The 25465-nt window shown below is 36.7% G+C and overlaps 1 protein-coding gene and 1 long non-coding RNA gene across 8 annotated transcripts; one reads left to right on the top strand and one right to left on the bottom strand.

The window, feature by feature from the left end:
- Positions 1-2111: 2111 nt before the first annotated feature.
- LOC102030425 (protein NipSnap homolog 3A) lies at positions 2112-13721 on the top strand (the record flags this gene model as incomplete). Its single annotated transcript, XM_005382784.2, is given in 5 exon segments — positions 2112-2322; positions 3923-4081; positions 5631-5780; positions 12646-12732; positions 12820-13721. Coding segments are annotated over 5 exon segments (684 nt in total), but the record flags the coding sequence as incomplete, so codon positions are not given.
- Positions 9750-25354, bottom strand: LOC102003024. 7 transcript variants are annotated; one of them, XR_001233589.1, is made up of 5 exons: positions 24984-25354; positions 21034-21487; positions 19764-20682; positions 17509-17607; positions 9750-10074 (listed from the first exon to the last, which is right to left on the bottom strand). It is a non-coding gene; the product is annotated as an uncharacterized LOC102003024 (long non-coding RNA). The 7 variants fall into 7 exon arrangements; XR_001233591.1 differs by lacking the exon at positions 17509-17607 and having other exon boundaries at positions 20399-20682; XR_260649.2 differs by lacking the exon at positions 9750-10074 and having other exon boundaries at positions 13819-17607.
- Positions 25355-25465: the final 111 nt, after the last annotated feature.

Here is a 25465-nt window from a genome sequence, read left to right as displayed (position 1 = left end):
GCGTGGGTCGGATGGGCCGGGCTGGGCCGGGGCGGAGCTTGAGCGCTGGCGTTTGTGCGACGGCGCCATCGCGGCTGCGGCCGCTGGGGCGTCCGTCACGCAGTCTGCGCCCCGGCGCGGTCGCGCTTCCCGTGACTCGGGTTTCGCGAGCCGCCGCGTCCTCCCCGGGGGTGAATGGAGCCTCGTGCACCACCCGCCGGCGGCGAATCTGCTTCCCCCTTCGGGGCGCAGCGGAGCCTTTCGTGCAGATCCTGGAAGAGGCGCAGGCAGCCCGGCGCCCCAAACCCAGCCCGGCTTGAGAAATGCACAGATCGGGCTGTGGTCCAGGCCCTCTCCATCGCTTTCACCCTGAATCACTTTTCCGTTCTGTTTTTAGGCGTTTAGTCCTTTGTCAGCGGGCGGGTTAGCGAGGGGCTGCGCTCCAGAGCAGAACGTCTGTTGCAGACGTGAAGCAGGCTGTCCCGATTCTCTCTCTGGATGGGCAGGGCCAAGAGTCATTTCCTCACGACTTCTCTCTGAACTGAGTTTTCACATTTCTGCCGGTGTTCTCTTAGAAGTGAATTGTTAGTGATTGCTCGCAGGAATGAGTCCTGCTTTGGAGATCAGGCAGCATCAAACCAGGGGCGATTTCTGGCCAGCCCTGCATCCCAAATCTCACAATCATTTCACCCTCTCACACACTTCCTTGTCAAACTTCAGCTTCCCTTCTTATGTGTTTGTTTTGTATTGTTTTGTTTTTCCTGAGAATAAGTGTCTTTGGACAAGTATTTCATCCTCCAAATACAAAGCCCTGGAATCAACCTAGAAGGATTGGAACAAATGCCCCATTGGCCCATTTTCTAATATATTTTACTTAAAATATATTTAAACTGTGTATACTAGGCAGCTGTTTGACCTACTAGCATTTTTTTTTTTTTTTTTTTTTTTTGGTTCCTACCCGCATTCTATTATTAGCGTTTGGTTTAAAAGCCTAGAAAGAATGTCCACCAAATACAGGGGCAGCCGCACTTGTTTTGATGGCTAGCTTAGACATTTAAATACAGTTAAACAACATGCAGTCTTTTCAAATAAAATGTGTCATAAGAAAAAGCCTATTGCTTTCTGTGTAGACATACCAGGTGGTCAGTATAAACTTTAATTTGTCCATAGCATAGCATTGGAGGTAAAATCAGCTTTAAAATTTTTTTTTCTGGTAGAATTAGCCTCAGGAAATGGGCACATGCTAACTACTGTAATGTAAGATGGATTTGTAAACTGGAATGCCATATGAGTGTGTTGTGTCTACATACATTTCCTTATACAAGTAGACACAGGATAATTTCTGGCAAGGTATTTCCTCATCAAACAAGTTCAAACTCGAACAAGAGTTAGAAATTTACAAAGCATATAACTAATAAAAAAGAGCTAGTGGTTGTTACAGGATTTTCCATCAACTTAGTACAATTATATACATTTAAAGGCCCTTTATATGACATCTTTCATTAGAAATTAATAATGATTCGCATAATTCTGACTCTGAATTTTCCTTTTGCAGCAGTCACAGAATCTACCATTATACTACAGTGCAGAGCACATAGCATCCTAATGTGTTTACACTCCAGTGCAATGTTTGACCAGTGGTTCACTTTGACTGTAGGAAATACTATGACCTGAATAGCAGTTTCCATTTTTTAAGAATTTAAGAAGCTTGTGAACCTATTTTTGTTATACTGGCCAGAAGACATGCATACTGTAAAGTTCTATATGTGTAATGCTAACATACATTACTGACTAAAGATGAAATATTTCCTAGTAAGGAAAAATGCTTAGTAAATTTATGTGAATCCTGACTTTAAAGAAATTGATAGTGACTTCTTTTGAGCAAATTCTTATTAAACACTGAGTTAAGGTGAACCACATGCTAAGAAACAGTAATTGTGCAATGAGCATGTTTAAAAGTAGTTACCATCATTGACAGCTCCACATAAACACAATTCTGTAGAGAGCTGTCAGGAGAAATACAAGATTATGCGTCTACTGAGGGCCTCTTGTTTCCAGACTCAGATCTTGTTGTAACGTAACAGTAAGTCCCATCTTCCCACAATATTTAAATTTGCCTTATCTTTCTTCAGGTATGCTCATCTTTTGCTACAGGGCCCAGACAACAGGATGGAACGCTCTATGAATTTCGTACTTATAATCTTAAGCCCTCAAAGATGAGTGAGTTCCTGGAAAATATTAAGAAAAATATTCATCTTCGCACAGCTCACTCCGAATTGGTTGGTTTCTGGAGTGTAGAATTTGGAGGCATACTGAACAAAGTAGTTCATATTTGGAAATACGGTATGAGTCATTCAGATTTAAGTGTCCAGTTGAGATACTCATTTTGTTACAGTTGCATGAGACTTACTTTTATATTTATATTAATATTACTATAGATATATACAGAATAAATACAACATTTTTAAAAATGTAGAGCTAAAAAAAAAGTTCAGTGCCTGCTGCTCCCAGTGGCCTACATGTAAAATTCCCAGAATGTTAAATTAACTGGGAAAATGTGAATTCTCATGTATCAGATTACATGATTGTGAACTGATCACTGTCCAAAAAAATTTTAGAATTGTTTATTGGAAAGATGATTTATGAAAAATTTAAGACAGTGCTGAAAATTTAAGAAAGCCTGAATGGGCTAAGTTTACAAAATAAAGTATCATATTAACAAAGTTTGGCCTAGATATCAGCATCATTTAAGGGCTCAAGGTAAATGAGGGCTGAGAGGTTGAGAGGGGCTGACAATTTTTAAGGCTCATTCAGCTCTAGGGCTTAATAGTTCTGTTACGTTTAGAGACTGCTTTTTCAATTCTGTGTGCTAGAGTTTCAGTGAATTCACTGTGAGACAGTTCTTTCTATATGGAAGCTGACGCACCCCTGGGGAACGGTAACAAATTACGAGAATCTCCAGATGGTTTTTACTGTAGTGTCGAGCCTTAATAGTCTACATCAGTGCTTGATTTCATATAGCGTTTGGTCATCAGTGTCCAAAATAATATTGATAAAATACTTCATTTTTAAAAATATTTATCCTATTTATTCCTCACCTGGGCTCATTTTAGGGTTTTTTTCCCTATTACAATAGAACATCTCCATTAAGACAGTTTGTGCTTTCTGCTTTTTAAGTTAAATTATAGCCATTAGGACATACAGTAAATTCTTGATATAACTCATTTGCAAGTATTATTTCCCACAACATAAATTATGTAAAATTTTTCACTATTTCAGGAGATTCTCATAGTACTAGGTCCTTATGTTGGCAAATGTACATACCCGTTTAGGTGATTTAAAAAGAAAAACGCCAGGGAAAAAGAATGGTTAACAATATGTAAGAGACTCAGTATTATTTATTTGGGAGTTATGTTTTCAAAGAAGTGGTTTACCAAATATGTTTTAATTTCACTTATGTTAATATTTATTCAAGGCATACCTTGACCACCTACCACTGCTACCACCAAAGTAAAATAAGTCATTCTATACTGGCACTGTCAGTTAACTGCCTCAATTGAATAAGAATAATCCACATACAGTATTAACTAGGTGTCCAGCACTCATCCAAGCACTTTTCATGTATTAATTCACTTGATCCTCACAGCAGTCCTGGTGGCCTGTGATACTATCTCCATTCACAGAATAAGAAACTGAGACTGAAAGGTACAATAACCTGCCTAATTCACACGGCCACCTATGAAGTGATAGACTCCATGAAGCCACTTCTAAGATGCTACAGTGGTCATTTGCATTTCTGTTCCCCTAAGATCAAATTTCTTCATGTCAGTATCTCCAAAGACATAGTTGTTTCTCTGTGCTGTGGATGAGAAATGAAATCCCCCCCAAAAAAACCAGGGAATTCCAGTTAATTTTTATTTTTACTTAATTCCTTTTCCCGTAGATAATTTTGCTCATCGAACTGCAGTCCGGAAAGCTTTGGTCAAAGATAAGGAATGGCAAGAACAGTTCCTTATTCCAAATTTGGCTCACATTGATAAACAGGAGATTGAGATTACTTATCTGGTCCCATGGTGCAAAATAGAGAGGCCTGCGAAAGAAGGTAGGTCTTCCTTTGCAGACGTGCATTTTAATGAATAAAATATACAGAACATCTCAAGCAATAAAACAAAAGTACTACTGAGGAAAAGTAAAATTATTCCTTTGTTTTTTATATTAACATACTATGATTGTTGAGTAAAATTAAATGGAAGCTATAGTTTGCATCTAAAAAATGAGAATTAATTAAGAATTTTTCCAAATTGAGTTTTTACAGATTGCTAAATGAATCTATGTATTGAAAAAGTCTTTATGTCCAGTAAAGATTGAAAATTTCCCAATAAGGGCAAGTTCTTTGGATATGTAAAGGATAGTATTTGAAATTGTGTCAGTTTTAAAGTCACACCAACTTTAAATATTTTCTACAGATTGTAATTAATCCAAAGGCATGCAATATATCTTTACTTATAAAATTGAGTTTTAGGAGGAATGAATTGAAAATTACCAAACTATGTTACTATTCTCTAACATTTGTTCCTTCTTCTTTCTTCTATTTGAAAATAATTCTTTAAGACCTATCTAATTGCTGATTTCATTTCTTGTTGACTTAAACTATTTCAAACAAAAGTTTAATTTTTTTCATCCTATTTTAAACAAAAGTCAGATTAAAAAACCATAAACTGATTTAAATTTATTTTATCTCCCCGATTATGAACTTTGTAATGTACTTTGGATTACACTACAAAGAAATTTGAAGTCTTACTGGATCCTATCAGCTTATATATCCCTTCATCTCTCAGCAGTATCTAAGTAAAATAGTTGGTGTCTCAGTGTCTAATGTTGGTTCTCTTCCTGTTTTATCTATCATTCATGATTCTTGATAACCTTTGCAAGTTTACCTCTCAAATCTATTTGTCCTCTAGTTTTTTTCTCTCTCCTGGCCCTATCCATCTATTCAGAAGATAAAATACATTTCAGGTATGTATTTGGACTTTTAGGAATAGTAAGAGCCATTTCTTCAGGGTTATGTTTTAAAACTTAGAGGCATCACTTCAGTACCATTGTTTCTTTTTTCTTCCTATTAAAATTGGAAACTTAAGGGAAAAATTATACAAAGAATGTTAGATATTGGACAGAGGATGAAACTGAAGGAGATTGTATTTATTCATTTATTTATTTATGGTGATAGAGATCAAACCAGGGCCTCATACATACTAAGCAAGTACTCTACCACTGAACTATAGCCTCTGGTTACTGGAAAATTCTTTTACTCATTTCTTTTTTAAAAGTATGCACTTAGCTTAAAACTGCTACTTCATTAAAAATTCTCCATATCTGTTTTATTAACAAATTGTTAGATAAAAATACTTTAGATAGTAGCTTATGTGTATATAAGTTTTCAGTCCTTTTTGTCATCTGTAAAGTTTAATAGCTCTTAAATGTGGTCAAAAATCTTCTAAACACAAACCCAAACAAAAATAGTGCAAATATAATAAATGTCTAAATATGATCTTCCAAATCTATATATATAGTCTTCCACTGAAACAAGACAACTATGGTCAGAAATTGCTGGTATGTCTTCTCTAAAATAATTCTTTGTCTCCCTGTTCTAGGAGTCTATGAACTGGCTACTTTTCAGATGAAACCTGGTGGTCCAGCTCTGTGGGGTGATGCATTTAAAAGGGCAGTTCATACCCATGTCAATCGAGGCTACACAAAACTAGTTGGTGTTTTCCACACAGAATATGGAGCACTCAACAGAGGTACACTTGTCCATTTCTTGCATGAAATTTCAGTGTATATTGGTAGTTTACTAGTAAGTTCCTTGGATCAGATTATTTCTCACTATCGTGTATATTTTAGTTCTCTGTTGCCAAATTTTTAGTTTTGTAAATTTTAATGGTCAGGAAAAACCTGTTTTACATCTTATTTATTTATATTGTGCATTAATCAACTTTCTGTTGCTGTGGCAAAATCAGCCTGAAGAAGGAAAGACTTACTTTGGGTCATAGCCTCAGAGGTTTCAGTCCATGGTCAGCTGGCTGTATTGCTTCTAGACCTGTGGCAAGGCAGGAACATGATGGTGAATGGGCATGGTAGAGAAAAGCTGCTTTATCCCATGGCATTCAGGAAGAAGACAGAAAACAAAGTACCAGGAAAAAAACGTGCCCTTCAGCGGCACCTCCCCAGTGACCTCCTTCCTCCAGCACTGTTCCTACCTCCTAGAATTTCTAGCACTTCCCAGTAGTGCCGCCAGCTGGGGCCGAAGCTTTCAACACACAATCCTTTGAGAGACATTTCAGATCTAAACTTTTTTTGTGTGTCTTTTTGAGACACGGTGTCACTATATAGTTCAGGCTGGCCCTTAGCTCACTTTGTAGCCCAGGCTGGTCTCAAACTCGCAGTGATCTTCCTGCCTCAGCCTCCTAAATGCTGGGATTACAGGCGAGCACCACCACACCCAGCCTAGATCTAAACTGTTAACAGAATGTTAACACTATGAAGCCTTTTTCATATGCTAGATTGCTGTTTGCCCAAATACATCATCAAAATTATTAAGTCTGAATAACTAAAAGAATCTCAGAAAATAATCTGTTCCTTTTATAATCTTTTTTCCCTCTGAATGTATTTGTTAATTTTTTAAAATAACTATTTGGAGTAGGGATACTATTTCTGAGTAAAAATGTAATATATATTTTTATAAATATTAAAGCCCCCTTCCATAACAGTTTACCCATTTTCTACTAAATATACATAGGGTGTTAATATATACATATAGATAGTATATTAGTATCCATATATATAGTATATTAGTAAATTTATATATATTTAGTAAAACTTAGAGTATTAAACTTTTAAGTTAAAAGAGATTACAGTTATAATTTCAAAACACTTCTGTGACAAATTCTGAAAAATATTTGTATTTTATCTGAACAAATAAATGATTAAGAATAGCTACTAAATATTTGGAAAAATATAAAATATCCAGTTACCATCTTAAAACCTCTATTTTATATACAGTGAACACCTCAAACCTAACATAGTCCTGAACTCTTGACCTTTACATAGAAATTCACCTTCTAGAAATACAGTTGAGTATCCATTATCTGAAATGTAAGGGATTTCTAGAATAGGGATATTCAGCCTATCTGTTCATTAAGATATATGTTCAATTTGGAAAATACGTAAAGGAGAAAAATTATTATGAAAACTATCATAACATACACTGAGATAAAATCAAGATGGGTTATAGATTTCAGTGAAAACTTTTTAATTTGTGAGTTGCTAAAACAAATTGTAGATGAATTTATTTAATAATTGGCTGGTACTGTATTTCTACATCAAAAAACAAATGAAGTCATGAAGATAAAAATCAACTGATGACTTTATTATACAAAAGTTCAAACTTTCTGCATGTGACACATAAATAAAATTGAAAAGCAAAAAGAAAAATATATTTACATGAATATAGACATACAAGTGACTACTGAACATATTACTGAAGAAGATAAAAATTAAAATAGTAATGAGGGGCTGGGGATTTAACTCAGCGGCAAAGTGCCTGCCTGGCAAGTGCAAGGTCATGAGTTAGTTCGGTTCCTGGTACTGGAGAAAAAAACAAAAAAAAATAAAATAGTAATGAGATGTCATTTTTGGACTTAGTATATACATGTATGGATACAGTGATAGTGTGACAGTTACACTTAATGGTCAACTTGATTGGCTTAGGTGCCGAGAGGATTAATAAAACACATTTATTATTATGTCTGGGTAAATCATGGAGGTATTGCATAGGGGTCTATTTGTGGTCCCTGGCCCCTCCTTTCTGATGCTTTTCCCTTGCTCTGCTTTCCAGCCACCAAGAACTAAGCATGCTAGTTTGTGCTAACCACAATGTTGATAGGAATAAGAACAATAAAGGCCAGGCTTACAAGGTTTTAGATAAGGACTTATTTGAGAATTGGAATAGAATCTATTTGTGTTACATTCTGGTAAAGGACTGGACTACATTTTGCCCATATCCTGAGACTTTGCAGAAGGCAGAATTTAAGGGCTGTGGACTAAATGATTTAGTGAAGGATAGTTCAAGTCAGCCTAGTATTAGCCTGTGGTGTAGATACTACTGGCTGATTTGGGTAAGATTTATATGGAAAATCAGTAGTAAAAAGTGGCACAAAAATACTTGAAAAACTTAAATTTTGGCCTGAAATTAGGGCCAAAGGAAGTATGATTGTTGAAGAGACTAAAACTGTTAAAAAGAAACCAACCCTAGAACAGGGACAGATAGAAAGATGTACTGAAGGTGTCTCAGGCATAAGAAAGACCCTATCCTTCCCAGATTGAAGGGTGCAAAGTGTAAACCCCTCGTTTGAGAAGGGAGCCCTTAAAACCCCCACTCCAGAATGCTACCTAGGAAATTCGTTCCCTGAGATTAACTACTCCATTGTTAACCATCCAGGCATTAAGAGTGAAGTAGCCATGGCACAAGGGGGCCTGGCTACAGCTTAAACTGGTGACAGACTTTGATGTTACTCATGGTATACTAGTTTTGCAGGCATGTAGAAGGCAAGAGTTGTGGGATCACAGGAGCTTCCATATAGATTTCAATGGAAAGTCTATTAGGCCAGGCAACATAAACCCCTGAGAGGTGGGTGTATAAAGATGTGAGTATAAAGCTGAAGGTGCAGTGAAGAACTGCACAATTCAGAGATGTCAGGAATATGGAACATCTACTGAGGAAAGCCTCAGACTTCAAACAAATCCCTAAGAGAAGCCATATTGACTACATCCAGCAAGGCTATAGAGGTGAAGCCATCCAAGCCCTCTGGAACATGCCAGGCCTTAATATTTGTGCTGCTGGGTCTTACTTTGGTCCTATTATTTTCCACTCCCTACTCTTCACTTTTGAAATGGGAATGTTTACCTTGTACCCTTGTATATTGGGATTATGTGCTTTTTTAATTTTTAGGGGTTTATAGCTAAGAGTTTGCCTTGAGTCTCATTGAATGCAGACTTAGACTTTTAAGCAATACTGGAACCTTTGGGGTAAGCCTTTAGTGCCTTTTCTGCTGTATGTGGGACAGTTATATCATGCTAAGTAGATGATAACTTTGAATTTATGTGGAGATGAAGTATCATTTAAGGGGATGGGTTTGGGTATGGCACGGCTCCTCTGCCGTCTTGTCCAGCCACCATGATCTGTGTAGCTTTGCTCCACCATGCCTTTCTACCATGATGTTTCTGCCTTGGGACCAGCTTATCATGGACTGAATCTTCTGAAACCATGAGTCAAAAAAGCTCTTCTCCTGTAACCACTTAATAGTTTACACTGAGTGTCACTCAGGCAGCAGGTTTATATATTGACTATGTAGAGTATCACTCAGGCAGGTGTCATTTCAACCAGTTGGTGCTTGTTTCCATGAGATACACTCATATATCTGTTTGTTTTATATTAACTTTTTTGCATACTTTTTTATTTAAACATTTTATTTACCTTGGTGTTTGTTTCCAGTGAAGTCTAATAAGTTCTGGTTATTTTAACTAATTTGTATGTATTTCGTTTGTGAAAAATAACGTATAATTTTGTGCTGTAATCTATAAAAACTCATACCATAAATGTTAGATATAATTTTAATACTTCTGCAGATCTCAGTGATACTCTTTTTTATTTTTTATTTATTTATTTATTTTTTTGGTTTTTCTCCAGTACCGGGAACCAAACTCACAACCTTGCGCTTGCCAGGCAGGCGCTTTTGCCGCTGAGCTAAATCCCCAGCCCCAGTGATATTCTTTTACAGTACAAAATAGACATGTTTGTGAAATTGAGACTGAATCTGAAGAAAGTGCCAAAAGATCTACAAATATAAAAAACAGAAAGGGAAAAAGAAAGGCTGAGTCTGCATTATGAAATGGAAAGACAAAAAAGAGATCTTCTTATTGACAGCTATTCATAATATAGAAATGATAGATCTTGAAAGATAACTCCAGTAGTGGTCAGTGATTATAATAATTCTGTGGGTAGTATTGACAGAGTTGACCAACATCCAATAAGATATCCTGTAATCAAAAAAGCAGGAAAAAACATTATTATAAAATATCTATGCACCTTTTAGACCAAACAGTATGGAACTTGTTTGTTATTTATTTAAAGTAAGGGGTTCAAAAATGCATTTACAATTCAGATTAGTTCTGTTAGGTTTAATAGGTCCAATTTAAATTAGGTCAAATAATTGAAAAATATAGGATAGTGAAACGCCAACCAGTATGTCCGTCATTGACGTCTTCACCATTACAGTTAGTGAGTAGGCATTTTAATGAAGTTATGCCACCCTCAGAAAAAAAGGAGAGGCCAACATGACAGTGTAAGGTGTGTTGTTCAAAGAAAGACAATAATGTAAAAAGAATTCAGAAAGAGACTAGGTACTGCTGTCCAGGTTGTAATGTTGCATTATATATTGAATGTTTTAAGATATAACATATGTAGAAAATTATTGAGTAAATTGATAAAACTATTGTTTTTATAGTTCCTGTTACATGGTTGTCAGGTATTTGTCACAGCAATAAGAAAGCTAACTAGTACAGATAGTTCAGGAAAAAATAACTCATGTACTATACAAGGTTCATATTAACCTTTCTTCCACAAATTTGGCTATATAAACAAAAATACTCTTTTTCCTACCTCTGGCAGTATTACTTCTAGAAAATATGCAGGTATTACTATTTATACTGGAAAGAAATTTGAAAGTATAGTATATAAGGTAGTCATTTGAATAATGACATTAAAAGGTTTTTTTTAATGTCTCTGTTTTCTGTACTGGATATGTATAAGAAAAAACTGAAATTTGTGCACATACATTTTTAATCTTAAAATCATTCTCAGGATAGTAGAATGCTGGTATGCTGAATATAAATCATTACATCATTTCTAGAAGACAGTTTTAACATATAGGCTGTATATTTATTAAACATATATGTAACATATATACATATATGAGACAGACTATATGGTTCTCTCAATTTAAGTTTTTCTTTTTGATAAGGAAATAAACAGATCCAAAGGGCCTAGACATGAATCCTAGCTCCACTGCCTAACAACTTTTTGATCTTGTATAAGTTAACTGCACTGCACCTTAGTTCCCTCATCCATAAAATGATGACAGATGCATACCACTTAGATCATTACAAGGGCTAAGTGAATTAAGATACAAAAAATGCTTAAAATAAGGCCTATCAATCACCTATTACATGTCACTAGTAATTGTCATCAGTATTACTATTACTACAGGTATACATGTAGATGTATTTGAAGTTTATGTCATAAATTTTTACATTAAGGAAACATTGGAAACAATGTTCATCTATATTATATATTTATAATATATGTATATATACACAAACCATATGTATATCTATAAATACAAGCATATATATACACTCATACAAAACAAACATGCTTTATATGAAGTTTGTGTTTGTATAAGTATATATAAAGTTGCATACTATCTCAAAAGTAATTATTCCTGAGTTATGTAGAAATGACTACTGGTTTCTCTTAGGTTTTATCTGCATTTTTATGTACATCTAGCTTGCATTACATTGCAGTTATAAAAAAGTATAAAAATTATACACAAGGAAAATATTTATTCCAGTATTTTATAGAATACTAAAATATTGGAAAGAATCTAAATAGTCAATGATAAGGGTTAGCATAAACATTACAGCATCTGTAAAGAGGAATTTATATAGTCATAAAAGTTGATATTATTGTGATAGATGATACTATTAGTTTTGAAGAATCTATTATTAAGCATAAAATACAATAAGACCCTAATTTTATTTTCCTCATATTTTTAAAGGAATATACTAAGTACTGGAGAGTTTCTCTGGGTACTTGTTATGATTTGTGTCTGCATGTTCCCCCAAATCCTCATGCAGTCATGGGGTGGACTTCTAGATTGTTGATGGATCCATACATAGTCCAATGCTGGGATTATGGGTGTGAGTGCTACACCCCACCCTGGAGCAGATAGTTTGCATATGTAAGGGAGAGAAAGAGGCTGCTTGCCACCACTCCTTCTCCCTTTTGCTCTTGTTGCTTTTGCTGTCTTCCACCACCATGAACGGTTGCCCTCTGCCATGTGCCCCGCTGCCTTGGAGCTAACCAAGTATGCACTGAAACCTCCACAGACTGTAAGCTAAATAACCTTTCCTTCCGTAATTTCAGGCATCAGGTATTTTGTCTCAACAACGATAGAAAAGTAACCAAGACAGTACTTATTAACATTATGCAGCTTTTTACTTTCCTATAGTAGACACAATTTATAATGTTGCTTTTTAAAAATAAAATGTTGTAGGAAACAGGGGTATTGTCTCAAGTGTGCCTGTAGCTGTCTTACTTTACTTTCCTTCTCCCACTGTATGTGTTTCTTCATCTATAAAACCATTAATTAATTTATAAATTTCTTTCCCAAGTCTCTAACCCCTCTGCAATTATATCACTGAAACATTTGACTATACTTTTTTTAATCATTTTAGTTCTAAAAATATAACATTTTGGACTCATTTTTCTGTATTTCTTATTTATTAATGCCATATTCTGTAGAAATAATTTTCGGCTTATTTCTTCAGTTCATGTTCTTTGGTGGCATGAGAGCGCTGACAGTCGTGCAGCTGGCAGACATGAATCTCACGAGGATCCTAGAGTTGTGGCGGCTGGTAAGCAGTGTCACTAAGCATAGATTATTTTTAGAACAAATTTGATTCAGTCAATTACTTTATGTACTTTATGAAATCTTGTTCCAGTTCGGGAAAGTGTCAACTACCTGGAATCTCAGCAGAATATACTTCTGATTCCTACATCATTTTCACCGTTGAAATAGTTTGGTACTGAAAATACCAAGTATTTCATTATCTGGTATTATAAAATGTGTCCTCCAATGGTGCTTAAATTCTCCCAAGAAAATTATTCTTTTTTCTTTGAAGAAGGTGGTAAGTTAATTCACTGTGTTCTTTACATGTTTTAAAGCCATGTCTATCATTTGTTACCCCTGTTGCAGGAAATAAGAGTTTGTTTGCCCCTTAGTGTTTCAGAATCTGTCATATGAAAATATCTATCAATTAGAAAATAATTTTATTAGGTCTTAATAGGAGAAATCTGACCCTTTGATTTTCATGTTGAAGTGTCTTTATAATTATTCATTTTGCATCTTATTTTACAAAGATACTTGTCACTGTATTAAGGTCTTGATTTTTCATTTGTTTCAGACTATTCTGTATTTTAATAAACTTTTGTTCAAATAATGAGGTCACATTTTCATCCCTGTGACCATATATTTATTTAAATTATTAATATACATTATCCATCTTTGCATCATGTCTGCTTTCCTAAGGTTCTTTTCTTCAGTTTTTTTGCCCTGTAAAGTATATTTTATAGTATCAAATGTGATTCATGAAAACAGTAGACATATCTCTTTGCTATGTAAAAACATACTACCATTTATGCCCTCTTGTGTGGTTTTCTCATTAATTAGTTGGAAAATGTTAGGTCCCAGTACTTAAAATCTTTGAAGACTTTGGTTTATATGCTGAAGTATCTTCATTTATAATTAATTGCAAATTAATTATTCATTTGGATCCTTGGTTTAATGATATCTTTATGGATATGGAAATCTTTGCCCTAATAAAAGCCTACCTGCATATTCTAATTCTTTTTCCTGAGTTTTATATTTTTATCATCTTCTCTGGAACTATTACTATAGTGTAATAAGACAATAGTAACTTAACCATCTTTATTATAAATATTTTTACATTAAGAAAACAGCATACTTATTAACCCAGAATTAGAGTTTCTTTAGTACTGCCTTAAAGGTTTTTCTACAAACAGCTTTTCTTCCACTTTGAAAGAGATTTTGTGCTTCCAATATCTCTTAATAGACTGTGTGTGCAGCTATGTTATTTTACATTTTAATGTATATTGCAAATATAACATAATTAACAATGAGTTAACTGAGAAAAAACTGAAAAACAGAAAGGACAACCACCTCTCATTTATTTGACCTTCCAGGTTCAAAGGACAGGTAAGATTTCTAATAAGACAAAGAATAAGTAGGACATGAAAATATGTCTTGGGTTAAACCAGTTTAAAATCCACTTACAGATCAAGATTAGACAAGTCTAAAATCTTTGTCAAAAGTAGTATTTGTATTATATATGACATGCAAAGAAGTTACCTCTCCTAATCTCCTGGATGTTATTCAAGCACATTCTCATCATTTAAAGTCATTGAGAACTATTAACCCAGAGACCCAGCTGATTCCAGTGATGAGAAGGAAACCACAACAAACAGCGCAGAGCACCGACTTAATATTTGACACTGTACTATACTGGCCAGAAACCACATCTCTTCGAAGACGCCACAGTCAAAACAGGCTGCTGTCTTCCCAGAACTGTTCATCATACCACGTGGTACCATAGAATCCATCCATGAGAGAGGATCCAAGAGACTTTGCATATATCATTGTATTTAATCCTAACAACAAAGCTTTAGGAGCAATATTAATAGCATAGTTTATACAGGCCAAAGTTTTAAATAAAAAATAGGTTCCATATTGTCAAGCACCTAGTAAATGGCAGAATTTAAATTTGTATTCACATTGATTTTTATTCTTGACCAAGCTGCCTCATACTTTAAACTAACAGCTGGATGTTCACAATACCTCTCATCATTTTTTTCTAGTTTGGGATGTCCTAAACTTCCAGTGGAACCATCAGGCCATAATCTGGAGTCTCTCCGCCACTCCAGTCTACTATTTGTAGGCCTTTAATTCCTCTATTCAGCATGATGAAGCATGGGCCAAGCTTAATATTAGTTACATTTTGACTGTGATCTACACATACATCTTCTACAGACAGTCTGAAATGTCTTCCTGTAACACTCTGAAGGATGTCTGGTGTTCTGTTTTTTTCTGTGACATCACATACCTGTGTTTACAGACAAGAACCATGTGTTAGCTGTGACAGAATACCTGAGAATAATAACTTAAAAGAAGAAAGATTTCTTCAGATTTACAGAGGTTTCAGTCCATGGTTGGTTGGCTGCATTGTCTCTGGGCCTATATGAGGCAGAGCATCATGGCAGAGAGAATATAGGCATAGCTGCTCACCTCTAACCATCAGCAAGTAGAAAGAATGAGAAAGCCAGAGTACAAGGAAATGGGGACAAAATACAATCTTCAAATCAAAGCCCCTAGCTGCACAGTTAAGCTTCATCTCCTAAGAGTCCATCATTTTCCAATAATGCAATAAAATTATGAATCAAATGAGTTAAGCCACTGGTAAAATTACAGCCCTAGGATATAACCAATTTCTAAAAGTCTATCAACTGGCACCCAAGTCTTCCAGGGGACATTCTAGATCCCAGTCACCAGAAATTGGGGCAGAAAACATCAAGGACTACAGTGATACATGTTCTTCAGACATGTACCACAATGTGATTGGAACCCTGACCATAGGACCCAGGGTCTGTGCTGACCCAATCACCATAAGATCGGGTTCTTTCTGCTCGTGGCACCAGTTACTCACTTGGATACCAAGTCAAGGTCATCTCCAGGAGATTATTCCGAATATCTAAACAATATGTCAGTGAGATGTGATCTCTCATAGCATAAGAAATTTTAGGGAGCATCATCATAAGCTGTGCTTAGTGTCTTCTGGTGTTCATTGGCATTATAAAGCATATTAGCTGTTGTTTTATAATAGCCAAGACCTTCTGACACACCCATTTAAAATTGCTTGTTCTCACCCTATGAGCATGATGCTGAGAAGGCAGCAGAAAACTGTTAAAAGGAACCCACTTCCTGAAATGGTCAGGAAAAAAAAAAAACTGAGTGTCAGAATGTCAGTTGTTAAGACCAACAGAGGTGTTCTGGCCCTTCATTGCTCATTCATAATTGAAAGGCCTAGATAAAGTGGACTGCAGAAAGCCACCAGCTCATCTGTAGTAGAGCCAGGGATGGAAATTGGACCTATGACAGTCTATCACATGCCTCTGCCACACAGTGGCCTATCCCATATCTTCCAAATCCTGTGTATCCAGATTCTTTTGCTCTGACTTTGAAACCTAGGCTGACCTCTAATAGAAATAGGCTGAGCTCATTTAGATGTAGGTACAATGTATTCCAAGATCTTTCCCTTCTCTTATAACAAGAAGATGAAGGTGGAAATAAATGCTTCTGACTTAATGCTTTATTTATTCCTGCTCCTAAGCAGATGCTGTGGGCCCACACTGTACATCCATTAGTTCTTTTCTACCCTGTAAGTGACTGCTTGTGAGGCAGCAATCATGCTGTCCCTGGGGTGCACACAGGCAGCATCTTGATTTTACTGCTATCATACTGGTCTGTCAAAAATTGTATCATCCAATTCCCATTTTAAAGAGGGAAGAGGACTAGTGCCCTAATAAAGGAGAATCCAGAGAACTGCCTTGTCCATTCCAACATGTGAGGCCACAGAAAGAAGGCAAATGTATCAAGAACAGATCCTCCCCTAACACCGAATCTGCTGGCATCTTGATCTTGCATTTCACAGCCTTCAGAAGTATAAAAAATAAATATTTATTGTTTGTAAGCTGCCTTGTTTGTAGTATTTTGTTAATATGGCAACCTGAATGAACTAAAGTGGACTCCTTGGTATATGACAAGCTAGATTTGCAAGCACTACAGGACATGGTCTCACATTGGAGCTCTGAATTACTGCCCTCCCCCCAGGGCTTCTTTTCTCCACCAGTAAAATATAAGTATGACATACCTCAACAGTGTCCCTTCCAGTTCCAAAGTTCTCCAATTTAGAGTCACAGTATATTATTATTCTGTGTACTGACTAATCAAATGAACAGTTGTGATGCTGAATCTCTCAGATTTCCTAACTTAAATGGAAAAGTCAAACTAAGACAGTGGGCCCTCCTATAGTTCAAACCTTTAAAAGGCAGTTGGCTGAGCCAAAGTCAGAAACCCTTAGCCATGTCCCAGTCAGATTTCTGTCAATGCTACCACTGATTGAAATTCTGAACATCTAAATTTCATTATGAGTTGCCAGAGTGGAGTCTGTTTTTTAGTTCTGCTTGCAACGTACATCAGTGGTAGCCTTCATCAGTGCTGAACAGTGCAATGCCTCATTTTTCTTTGTAGCCTAGAAAGATGAACATATTTGTAGCAGTGGTAGACTCTCTTACAAGTACCTCATGGTCTTTAATTGTGATTTGACAAAGCCACCCCCTCAAAAGAAACCACTTGAAATCATAGGTTTTCACTGAATGGGATGAAATCGTATAGGTGTTCATTGAATTTATATGGTGGCTTTAAGGATTTTGAAGGATGACAGCAGTATAAAGAGAGGGGCTGAAATCCCCAACAGAGCGCCATGCTATTATTTCAAGGTTAGTTCACTGCTGTTCTTTGCATGCAGTAATAGTTTGTTTAAGGCCTTGAGCCACACCTGATAAAATGGATGCATTCCATTCCACTGTTAATTCTATGTCGATTCTCTTGGCTTTCAGCATAGTGAACAGCTGAGGTCAGATCCAATCCTCCATTCCTCGGGGGCATAGAAGGCAAGCAAATATATTGCTCATTGTACATCCAGGGCTAAAGTTGCAGGATAGAGTAGTTGCAAAAGGGTGGCACAATATGCAACACAGAGTGATGCAGATACACAGCTGGCAAGACAGTCTATAACTAGGCAGTTAGGGGAGTGCAGTGGCAAGAAAAGGAGAATGTCAGAATGAAGGCCAAAGGAAAAGACCCAGCAACACCAGTCAGCACATGAAGGAAGGGTATAGGGCCTTTTCATGAGTCCCACTGTGATATTCTTGGCAGCTAGGAGTCAGTAGAGCCTGAAAAGTTAAGTCTTCCCTGCAGGCACTTCTGGAAGCTGGCAGCATGAAGCCAGAGACTGTGGTCACCTAGCAGAGGCAGTAAGCTAGGAACTTACAAGAGTAAAGAATAATCTTCTGGTGACTCAAGGATCTAGAAACACTTGAGTCCTGGTTCTGTGTCTAGCACAAATGGACACCACAATTGTGATATCACTTCCCTGTCTGGCTTCAGTTTTCGCATCCATAATCTGAGAACTGAGAACTGATGACCTATACAATCTCACATTCATGCAATAAACCTGTACAATGGCTGCTACCTTCAGAGGCAACAGCAGCCATTGTTTCCCATGATCAACCCAAAAAGCATAATTACCTAAATCCTTCTTCAAATTCCTGTATAAGTACACCAAAAATTGTTTCCATTTAGAACCTTTAAAACCTTAGTTTCAAAAAAAAGTTCTTGGTTCTATCATTCTAAAATTTCAGAGTAGAAAATTACCACTCAGTGGGTACAGTCATATGGCACATAATGATGTCTTGGTCAACAATGGACTGCATATTCAACAGTGGTCTCATAAGCTTGTATTACATAGTGATATTATAATGTCTTAGCTTATGTAAGTACATTCTATAATGTTCACACAAATTGCTTAACAATGCATTTCTCAGAATGGATCATCATCTTTAAACAACACATGGCTGTAACTCTATGGGAAAATACCACCTAAGTAGTAGTAGTGTTTTTGCCAATCAACAAGTAAGGTAGCTAAGAATTAGAAATAGTAAGTTGCTGCATACCAGTATGGAATTCTTGGAGTTCCTAGGTGGAGGGGACAGTTAGAGGATGGGAAAAATAAAGAGACAAAAGCTGAGGTCAGGTGGGAGGAAAGGAAACTGCTCAACCACCAAAGGAGCATTTATTTATACATTTGACAAAGTTAGTGTCATGTGATATAGGCTTGCCTAGCAACTAATGACTGGGATAGTCTCGGGCTTGGTGTTTCTCTGGACTGAAGCAGATTGATTGCCTCAGGTGATCTTTGCTTTCCCACTGGCCTTGCCTCACCCCTGACAAGTGTGATCAGTTTCCAGCCTGAGCTATCCACTGCAGAAAGTAACATGTCCAAGGTCACATAGTTAATAATTAGCAGAATCAGAATTCATATCCAGGTTTGCATGCTCCAAAATCATGCTCTTTCCATTACCTACATAATCTGCAGGGAGTACTCTGTAGACCCTTTGTCTACATTTCTTAATTTTATAGTGTGCAATAAGTTTCCCTTCTAATCAGTTGAGTTAGTATTTAAATACTGACTTGCAGGGAACAGTGCAGTAAGTCTTCTCTGTTGGCCAATTATTTTCTAATCTACCTATCAGTGTGAGTTAAACATCAACTTACAAAAAGGTCAATTTCCCAATAAGTTTATATATAAAGTACATCTGGCATAGCATCTTTCATATTATGAAAGTTTAAAGAAAAGCTATATATTATGGTGTAGTATCAGTCCCCATTCCAAGTATTTACTCATTTTTATCCTCATAAACAACATTGTATCATCAGCACTACTGCTGCCCTCATTTCATAGATGAGAAGACTAACATACAAAGAAGTAATTTACTAGCATGGTACAAATGGCAAGAAGCAGAACTGGAATTGAAATACAGAAAACTCTGGCTCCAGGATCTATACTGTGACCACCACCATACTATTTTGAGTACACTTGTTTGAGAGCCTGCAACACAATCATGAAGCCAGAGTCCCTGTCCTGAAACAACATATCTCTCATGAGCAAAAAGTCCTTTCCTACTCCATCTACCAATCCTCAGCCTCTTCCACAAAAGGCTCACAAACTTGTATGAGTTCCTAGCCCTTTACCAGATAGCCTTTGCCATCCATCCTACTGATGTGTCTGTGGCTTTTGTAAGAAAACAACACTGAAGGTCACGTGTTATCTTAGTTATTTCTGATATTGCTGTGTTCCTCCCTCTAGCATCTTCAGCCTATAATAAGAAAAAAAAAAAGAAAAACTAAAAATTGAGCAAAAGTGTAATGTGCAGCAGCGGGCTGTTTGTCATCATTGAAAGCTCTACAAGGTTCACCATCACTGAGCTAGGACCCTAAAAAGTGAAAATTACCTGCCTTGTAAAATTATAAAAGATTCTCAATTCACAAAACATCAGAGAAATATACTTTAAGATATTTCATTTTAAATGGAAGCAAATAATACAGTTTTATAATAAAATTTTGCAAGAATGTGGAGAAAGAAAATTGCATTCACTGCCTGTAGGACTGTGTTGGTACTTGAAGCAGGATCTAGTGAAGTGAGCTGAAGTGAAGTGAATTTAGTTATTCCACTTACAGGTGTGCAGAGTTATTCACTGAAATATTATTTATAAAATAAACATATGGAAACACTTAACTATCAATAGCAAAGGGATAACAAAAGTTTTGGTATATTCATATCCCAGAATAGTGTAGAGTAGTGAGTGAATCAGATCTAAACAACTTACTTTGTTACCTTTGGTGAATGTTAACCTCTGTGAATATCTTGTTCTCTGTTTTTGTTTTACCCTGCAAAATGGAAATAGCAACTTCACAAAGTGAAATGAGAGTAACTAAAAAGAAGATAAAGTAAAAAGTATGATATACATGTAACACCTGCCTAATCCCAAGCGTGTTGCAATGTGATGATCTGTCTGTGAAACAGCTACCACTGACACTCCTTTAAAGAGTGATGTAGGAATGGGAGATGTGATTTGAGTATCCATTAAGCTCTCAAAAATAAGAAGCACAGCTAAACAAGAACAAAGAAAAGATTGATCAATCAGATAATAATTTCAAACTCCTTTAAGAGCTTATCATAAAAAGACAATGTGGATCCATTCAAAAAAAATACAGGCACAAAATGAGAAGCTTCAGAAAACTCCCAGGTCATAAATAAGAAAGTTACAAAATATATTTTTAATAATTGTCCTGAGATATGAAGATAATAATTTTGAATATGAAGCCTGCTTCTTTTTTTTTGGTTTTTCTCCGGTACCGGGAACCGAATTCAGGACCTTGCGCTTGCCAGGCAGGCGCTTTTTGCCGCTGAGCTAAATCCCCAACCCCCTGAAACTTCCTTCTAAAAGCACTATTAACTTACCTTGAACAGAAAAACCTGGAATATTTTTCAGAGGAAGTTTTAATCTGATGAGTTCTGATTTTCTGTAAGCTCAACTTTCATAAGAAACAGATGGGCATTTGAGCTATCATAAAGAAGGGTGGGAAAATCTTAGGCAGTATCCTGAAGCACCTAGGAAGGGGAAAAGACATAATAAACTCCTCTTTTCTGAACACAGCTTACAACCTTTATATAAATGCTCAAACCCTTGTAACAAATTATAAAAATGCTGTAAAAACAATCAGTGAGAGCTAAATAAAACTAAAACAAGTTAAAAAGTGAATTACTCAGGTGGTAAGTAACTGAGACACTATGGAAATAAAGAGAAATAAATACCTTCAAGAACAATGGATAATGGATGTGCATTTGGGTGGCTGAGAAAATTAGGTCACAATATGTATGAGTGCATAGAATTAGATAGTGTCTCAACTTATACCTAGGAAAGAAATTTAGAAATAAAACCTATAACAAAAAGCCCCATGAAATTTCTTTCCTACTCCACTTATAAGACAGAGATTGTTCAAAAAAAATGAGAGGTGACTGGTCTAAATTAAAATTAATAAACTCTGTTTGTTCTGAATAGAGTCGGTCTCTTATGGAATACAGCCCGATTTCTGCTGTTACAGTCAGGCTTATGCAGCTGCACAGAAGGAAACCGAAGTGGCTCCAACGCTGGCCCAGCTGAGTAGGAGGACAACAGCTACACATAAACTACATGCTTATGTTGTGTTGCTCTGGCACTGGGTAAGTGCTTTCTTTTCTTAGTTCCATCTTCTATAGCCACTACATAATGGCATAGATTCACCTTTCTTTCATTAGGTGTTAAACTGTGTCCATATATATATTTTTGAGTTTTTATAATTTAAACTATCAGTATTTAGATTGGAGTTAACTTACTGTTTTGTGATACTTGATTGTGTCAGAGAAGAACATTTCAGTAAAGACGTTACTATCACATTTATAGAGGACTTTATTATTTATAAAATAAATTTATAATAAAAGTAAAAATAAGTTTTCATTAGTGTTCCTTGTTGTGTCCTAATATCAGTGAATATCTGTTAAGTTTGTAACTTCCAGTACCTTGCTTCAAAGAGGTCTATTGATAGAACTCAGAAGGTCTGGTAACTTGGATAAATAAAAATTATATGTTTATGACACCAACTTCTAACTAAAATAAAGCATTCCTTTTGCTTATATAAAAGGGGGGCAGTAAACTACAGTATTTTATCAGGACCTGTGATTTTTTTAAAGGCAGTAAAAATCAAAGGTATCTCATATTCCATTTACAATGATTGCAAATACATCAAAGTTTCTTTTATCTTCATCACTACAAAATTATCTTATATCCACCATTAGATTTTTCATTTAATGTCTTACACAGTATATCTATGTCTTTTTCAATAATTTATTCATATTTTAATAATTCTCTTTTGGGGGCTGGGGATTTAGCTTAGCAGCCCAGCGCCTGCCTGGCAAGCTCAAGGTCATGAGTTCGGTTCCCGGTACCAGAAAAAAAATAAAATAAAATAAAAAATAAAATAAAAATAATTCTCTTTTATGGGGTTAATAATATCCCTTAGTTATTGCGGGATGATCAGGTCCACAATCTCCTGAATAAGTATACGGCGAAGGCTAAATAAAAAGAGGCAAATGGAATGATTTCAGGGCCACAAGAGGATCAAAGCCCTCTCACATAATTCAAGATTCTCTCTGGGCTAAGACCACCTTTCTGGGTCGCCCATATTTATTTGGTTATCAGAAGAAGGGAAGGGAATACTCAAGAAGGGCAAAACCACTCAAGGACTTCTTTAAGTAAGGTATAAAGTTAATCCACTGAAGAATGAGATGCCTGACACAAGCTTTCTGGCTTCAGCCACCACTACAGGTTCTAGTAGAGATTAGTGACTCACAGAGGTTCACTTACTATGAGTCCGCCATTTCCAGGTAAGGAGCCTAGGCCTTGGACAGATTCACAAGTGAACACAGAAAGCCAATTGATTAATATTAAGTCCTGCTCAGAGCCACTTTGTAGTGGTCTCCAACACTCTTTAAACACAATTTGGTTTCTTTATAACCATATATATTTGCTAAGCATATAAAAACATTAGGATTTCATAGGTTCACAAGATTTCCAAAAGTTTATAACATATCTATTCCCTCTGTGGTGAGCAAACCTGTCCCTAGTGTGGCATTCATCCCTGGCAACCTGTGCCCTTGTATTCTGCCCCCTGGTTATGGCCACCCACAAACTCCAAGCTCTTTATGTGTTTTGCTTCTCTTCAATAGCAAGCAGCAAAAGCACTGACCAACCAACCATTCTGACCATCTGGGAGCCCAACACCCCCAGAGAGAAGGTGTTGTATTCAGTGGTTGCATGGGGAACCAATACAGGACACATAATTTATAACATTATAATAGTCACCCAAAAAGTCATATACAAAGAGAATGCAGGAAATCTGTCCACACACTAAAGACCAAAACAATCGAGCTGACGGCCTGGATCCCACGGCAACGTCCTGCATGAGTCCAGCTGAAGACCTAGAGCCCATAACAATGCCCTCCACAAGTCCATCTGGAGGCCAGCAGTCCATGACAATGTCTGATGCAGGCTTGTTTCAAGGATCTGCGCTGGGAAGGCCCAAAGGTTAGTGGTGAAAGCTAGTAAGCCTATGCTAGAGGGGATGAAGGATCTGGTGCCAGCAGGCTGAGGGATCAGCACTGGAGCTGGAATGCGACACTCAAAGTAAGGTCAGAGCTCCCCCAAAGTGAACGGTAGCAACTCTCAGCGACAAAGTTCCCAACTCCTTCTGCAATGAGAACAGCCACGTTCATACCAGTAAAGCCAGCATAACAAGGTCCTCCAGGAGAACCAACAGCAGCCCCAGCAGCTCCCTAACAGCTTACTTCTTCCTTTCCAGTTCTCATTTTTATGTTGTTGGCAATAATCCTCAGGTGGGCCTTCCATACCCAGCACCACGCTGGGTCAGTTCAGCAGGATGTTACAAGTTGACCACCAGTTGTCAGTACACCACAGAAGGTAAGCCGAGGACAGTCCACAGCTCCAGGGAAAAATAATCAACCTGGCCCAGAGCACTAGCCCAAGAAAAGCCCACAGAAAAAATTATGACTTGATGGATTGTAGACTATAGATCCTAGAAAGAAGCCACTTATTCACAAACAGGAAGTTTTGGGTTTTTTTGCAAATTGACTCAATTTTTTTTTCCCTTGCTTTTTCCTCCATGCTTTTCTGGGAGATTGGAGTATAGTCTCTTTTACTTCTCCTTTCAGCTTCTTTCCTTCACTTTTTTTTTTTTGTGTTTTTTTTCCTTTTCTTGGGTTTTCCTTTGTATTTAAAACTATTGTTACTCAATAGCATCCCCTACCTGATTTTTTCATCTCATTTTCCATTATTACTTCAAATTTTATTTTTCTCATTCTCCAGTTCCCTCTGTATCATTACTAGTACAACCACTCAACTTTATGAATTTTTATATAGTTCATTACTAGTTGAATATTATTCTATTGTTAGTGGAGTTAAAATTGTTCTTTTCAGTAGATATTTACTGTAGGTCAATATTTGGTTTGTCCTAGCATCTATAATTATGGATCTCACTTTCTATGGTTAAGGTTGGTACATTATTGTTTCTTAGTGTATGTCAATATCGTTTATCTTTGACCGCTATTATTGTTGATTTTACTACTGTAGCCAAGGTGATAGAGTTGTTACTGTTAATTGGTCTTCTCTGCTAATATCTGGACTGTGTTTGGAACGGGGTACTGGGCCAAATACTGCAGCCCCTCCACCAAAATAAACAGAGGTTGTTGGATCCCGGGACAAAGGCAAAGGCTTATAATTCGGTACAGATGGAGGGTATCACTGAACAGTGGACATTAATTTAAAAGGCCCCAGACTAGCAGCAACGTGAGCAAACCTGAAATTCTACAAACTGGGTGGGTTAGATTCCTTATCACAGCTTTTAACAAGGTACTCAAACCAGCGATACAGTGTGAAATCTAAATCTTCATCCTGTAAGTCAACAGATGCTATCCAAGGCTTGGAATACTATTAAATACCAGAAAATCCCTGAAAAAGATAAAAATATGTATTAGAAGAAACAGCTTAAAAATGTTAAATGAAGTTATTCTGGGATAGGGAGGCCTATATCAGCGGTGTGATGTTTTATTTTTAATTCTGATAGAACTAGTAAATTTTTTTAGACTCGGTTGAAATCTGAATTTCTCATATGAGGCCCATTCCTCTGCGCTCATGAAAACTTTACATCTTTATTAGGAGCTTTCCAAGGTCATACTGGGATGGCAACAGGATGAAAAGGAAAGAAGGCCTCTGCTCCAGGCTGTCACACAAGGTCAAACCCCCAAGGTGTCAGACGCAGAGCCCCGCCGCGGCCCGCCC

This window comes from Chinchilla lanigera, unplaced genomic scaffold (genome assembly GCF_000276665.1).
Source record: "Chinchilla lanigera isolate Chin_1 unplaced genomic scaffold, ChiLan1.0 scaffold00018, whole genome shotgun sequence".
Classification (NCBI taxonomy): domain Eukaryota; kingdom Metazoa; phylum Chordata; class Mammalia; order Rodentia; family Chinchillidae; genus Chinchilla; species Chinchilla lanigera.
The sequence above is the reverse complement of the archived record's forward strand: the minus strand, read 5'-3'. Positions and strand labels throughout refer to the sequence as shown.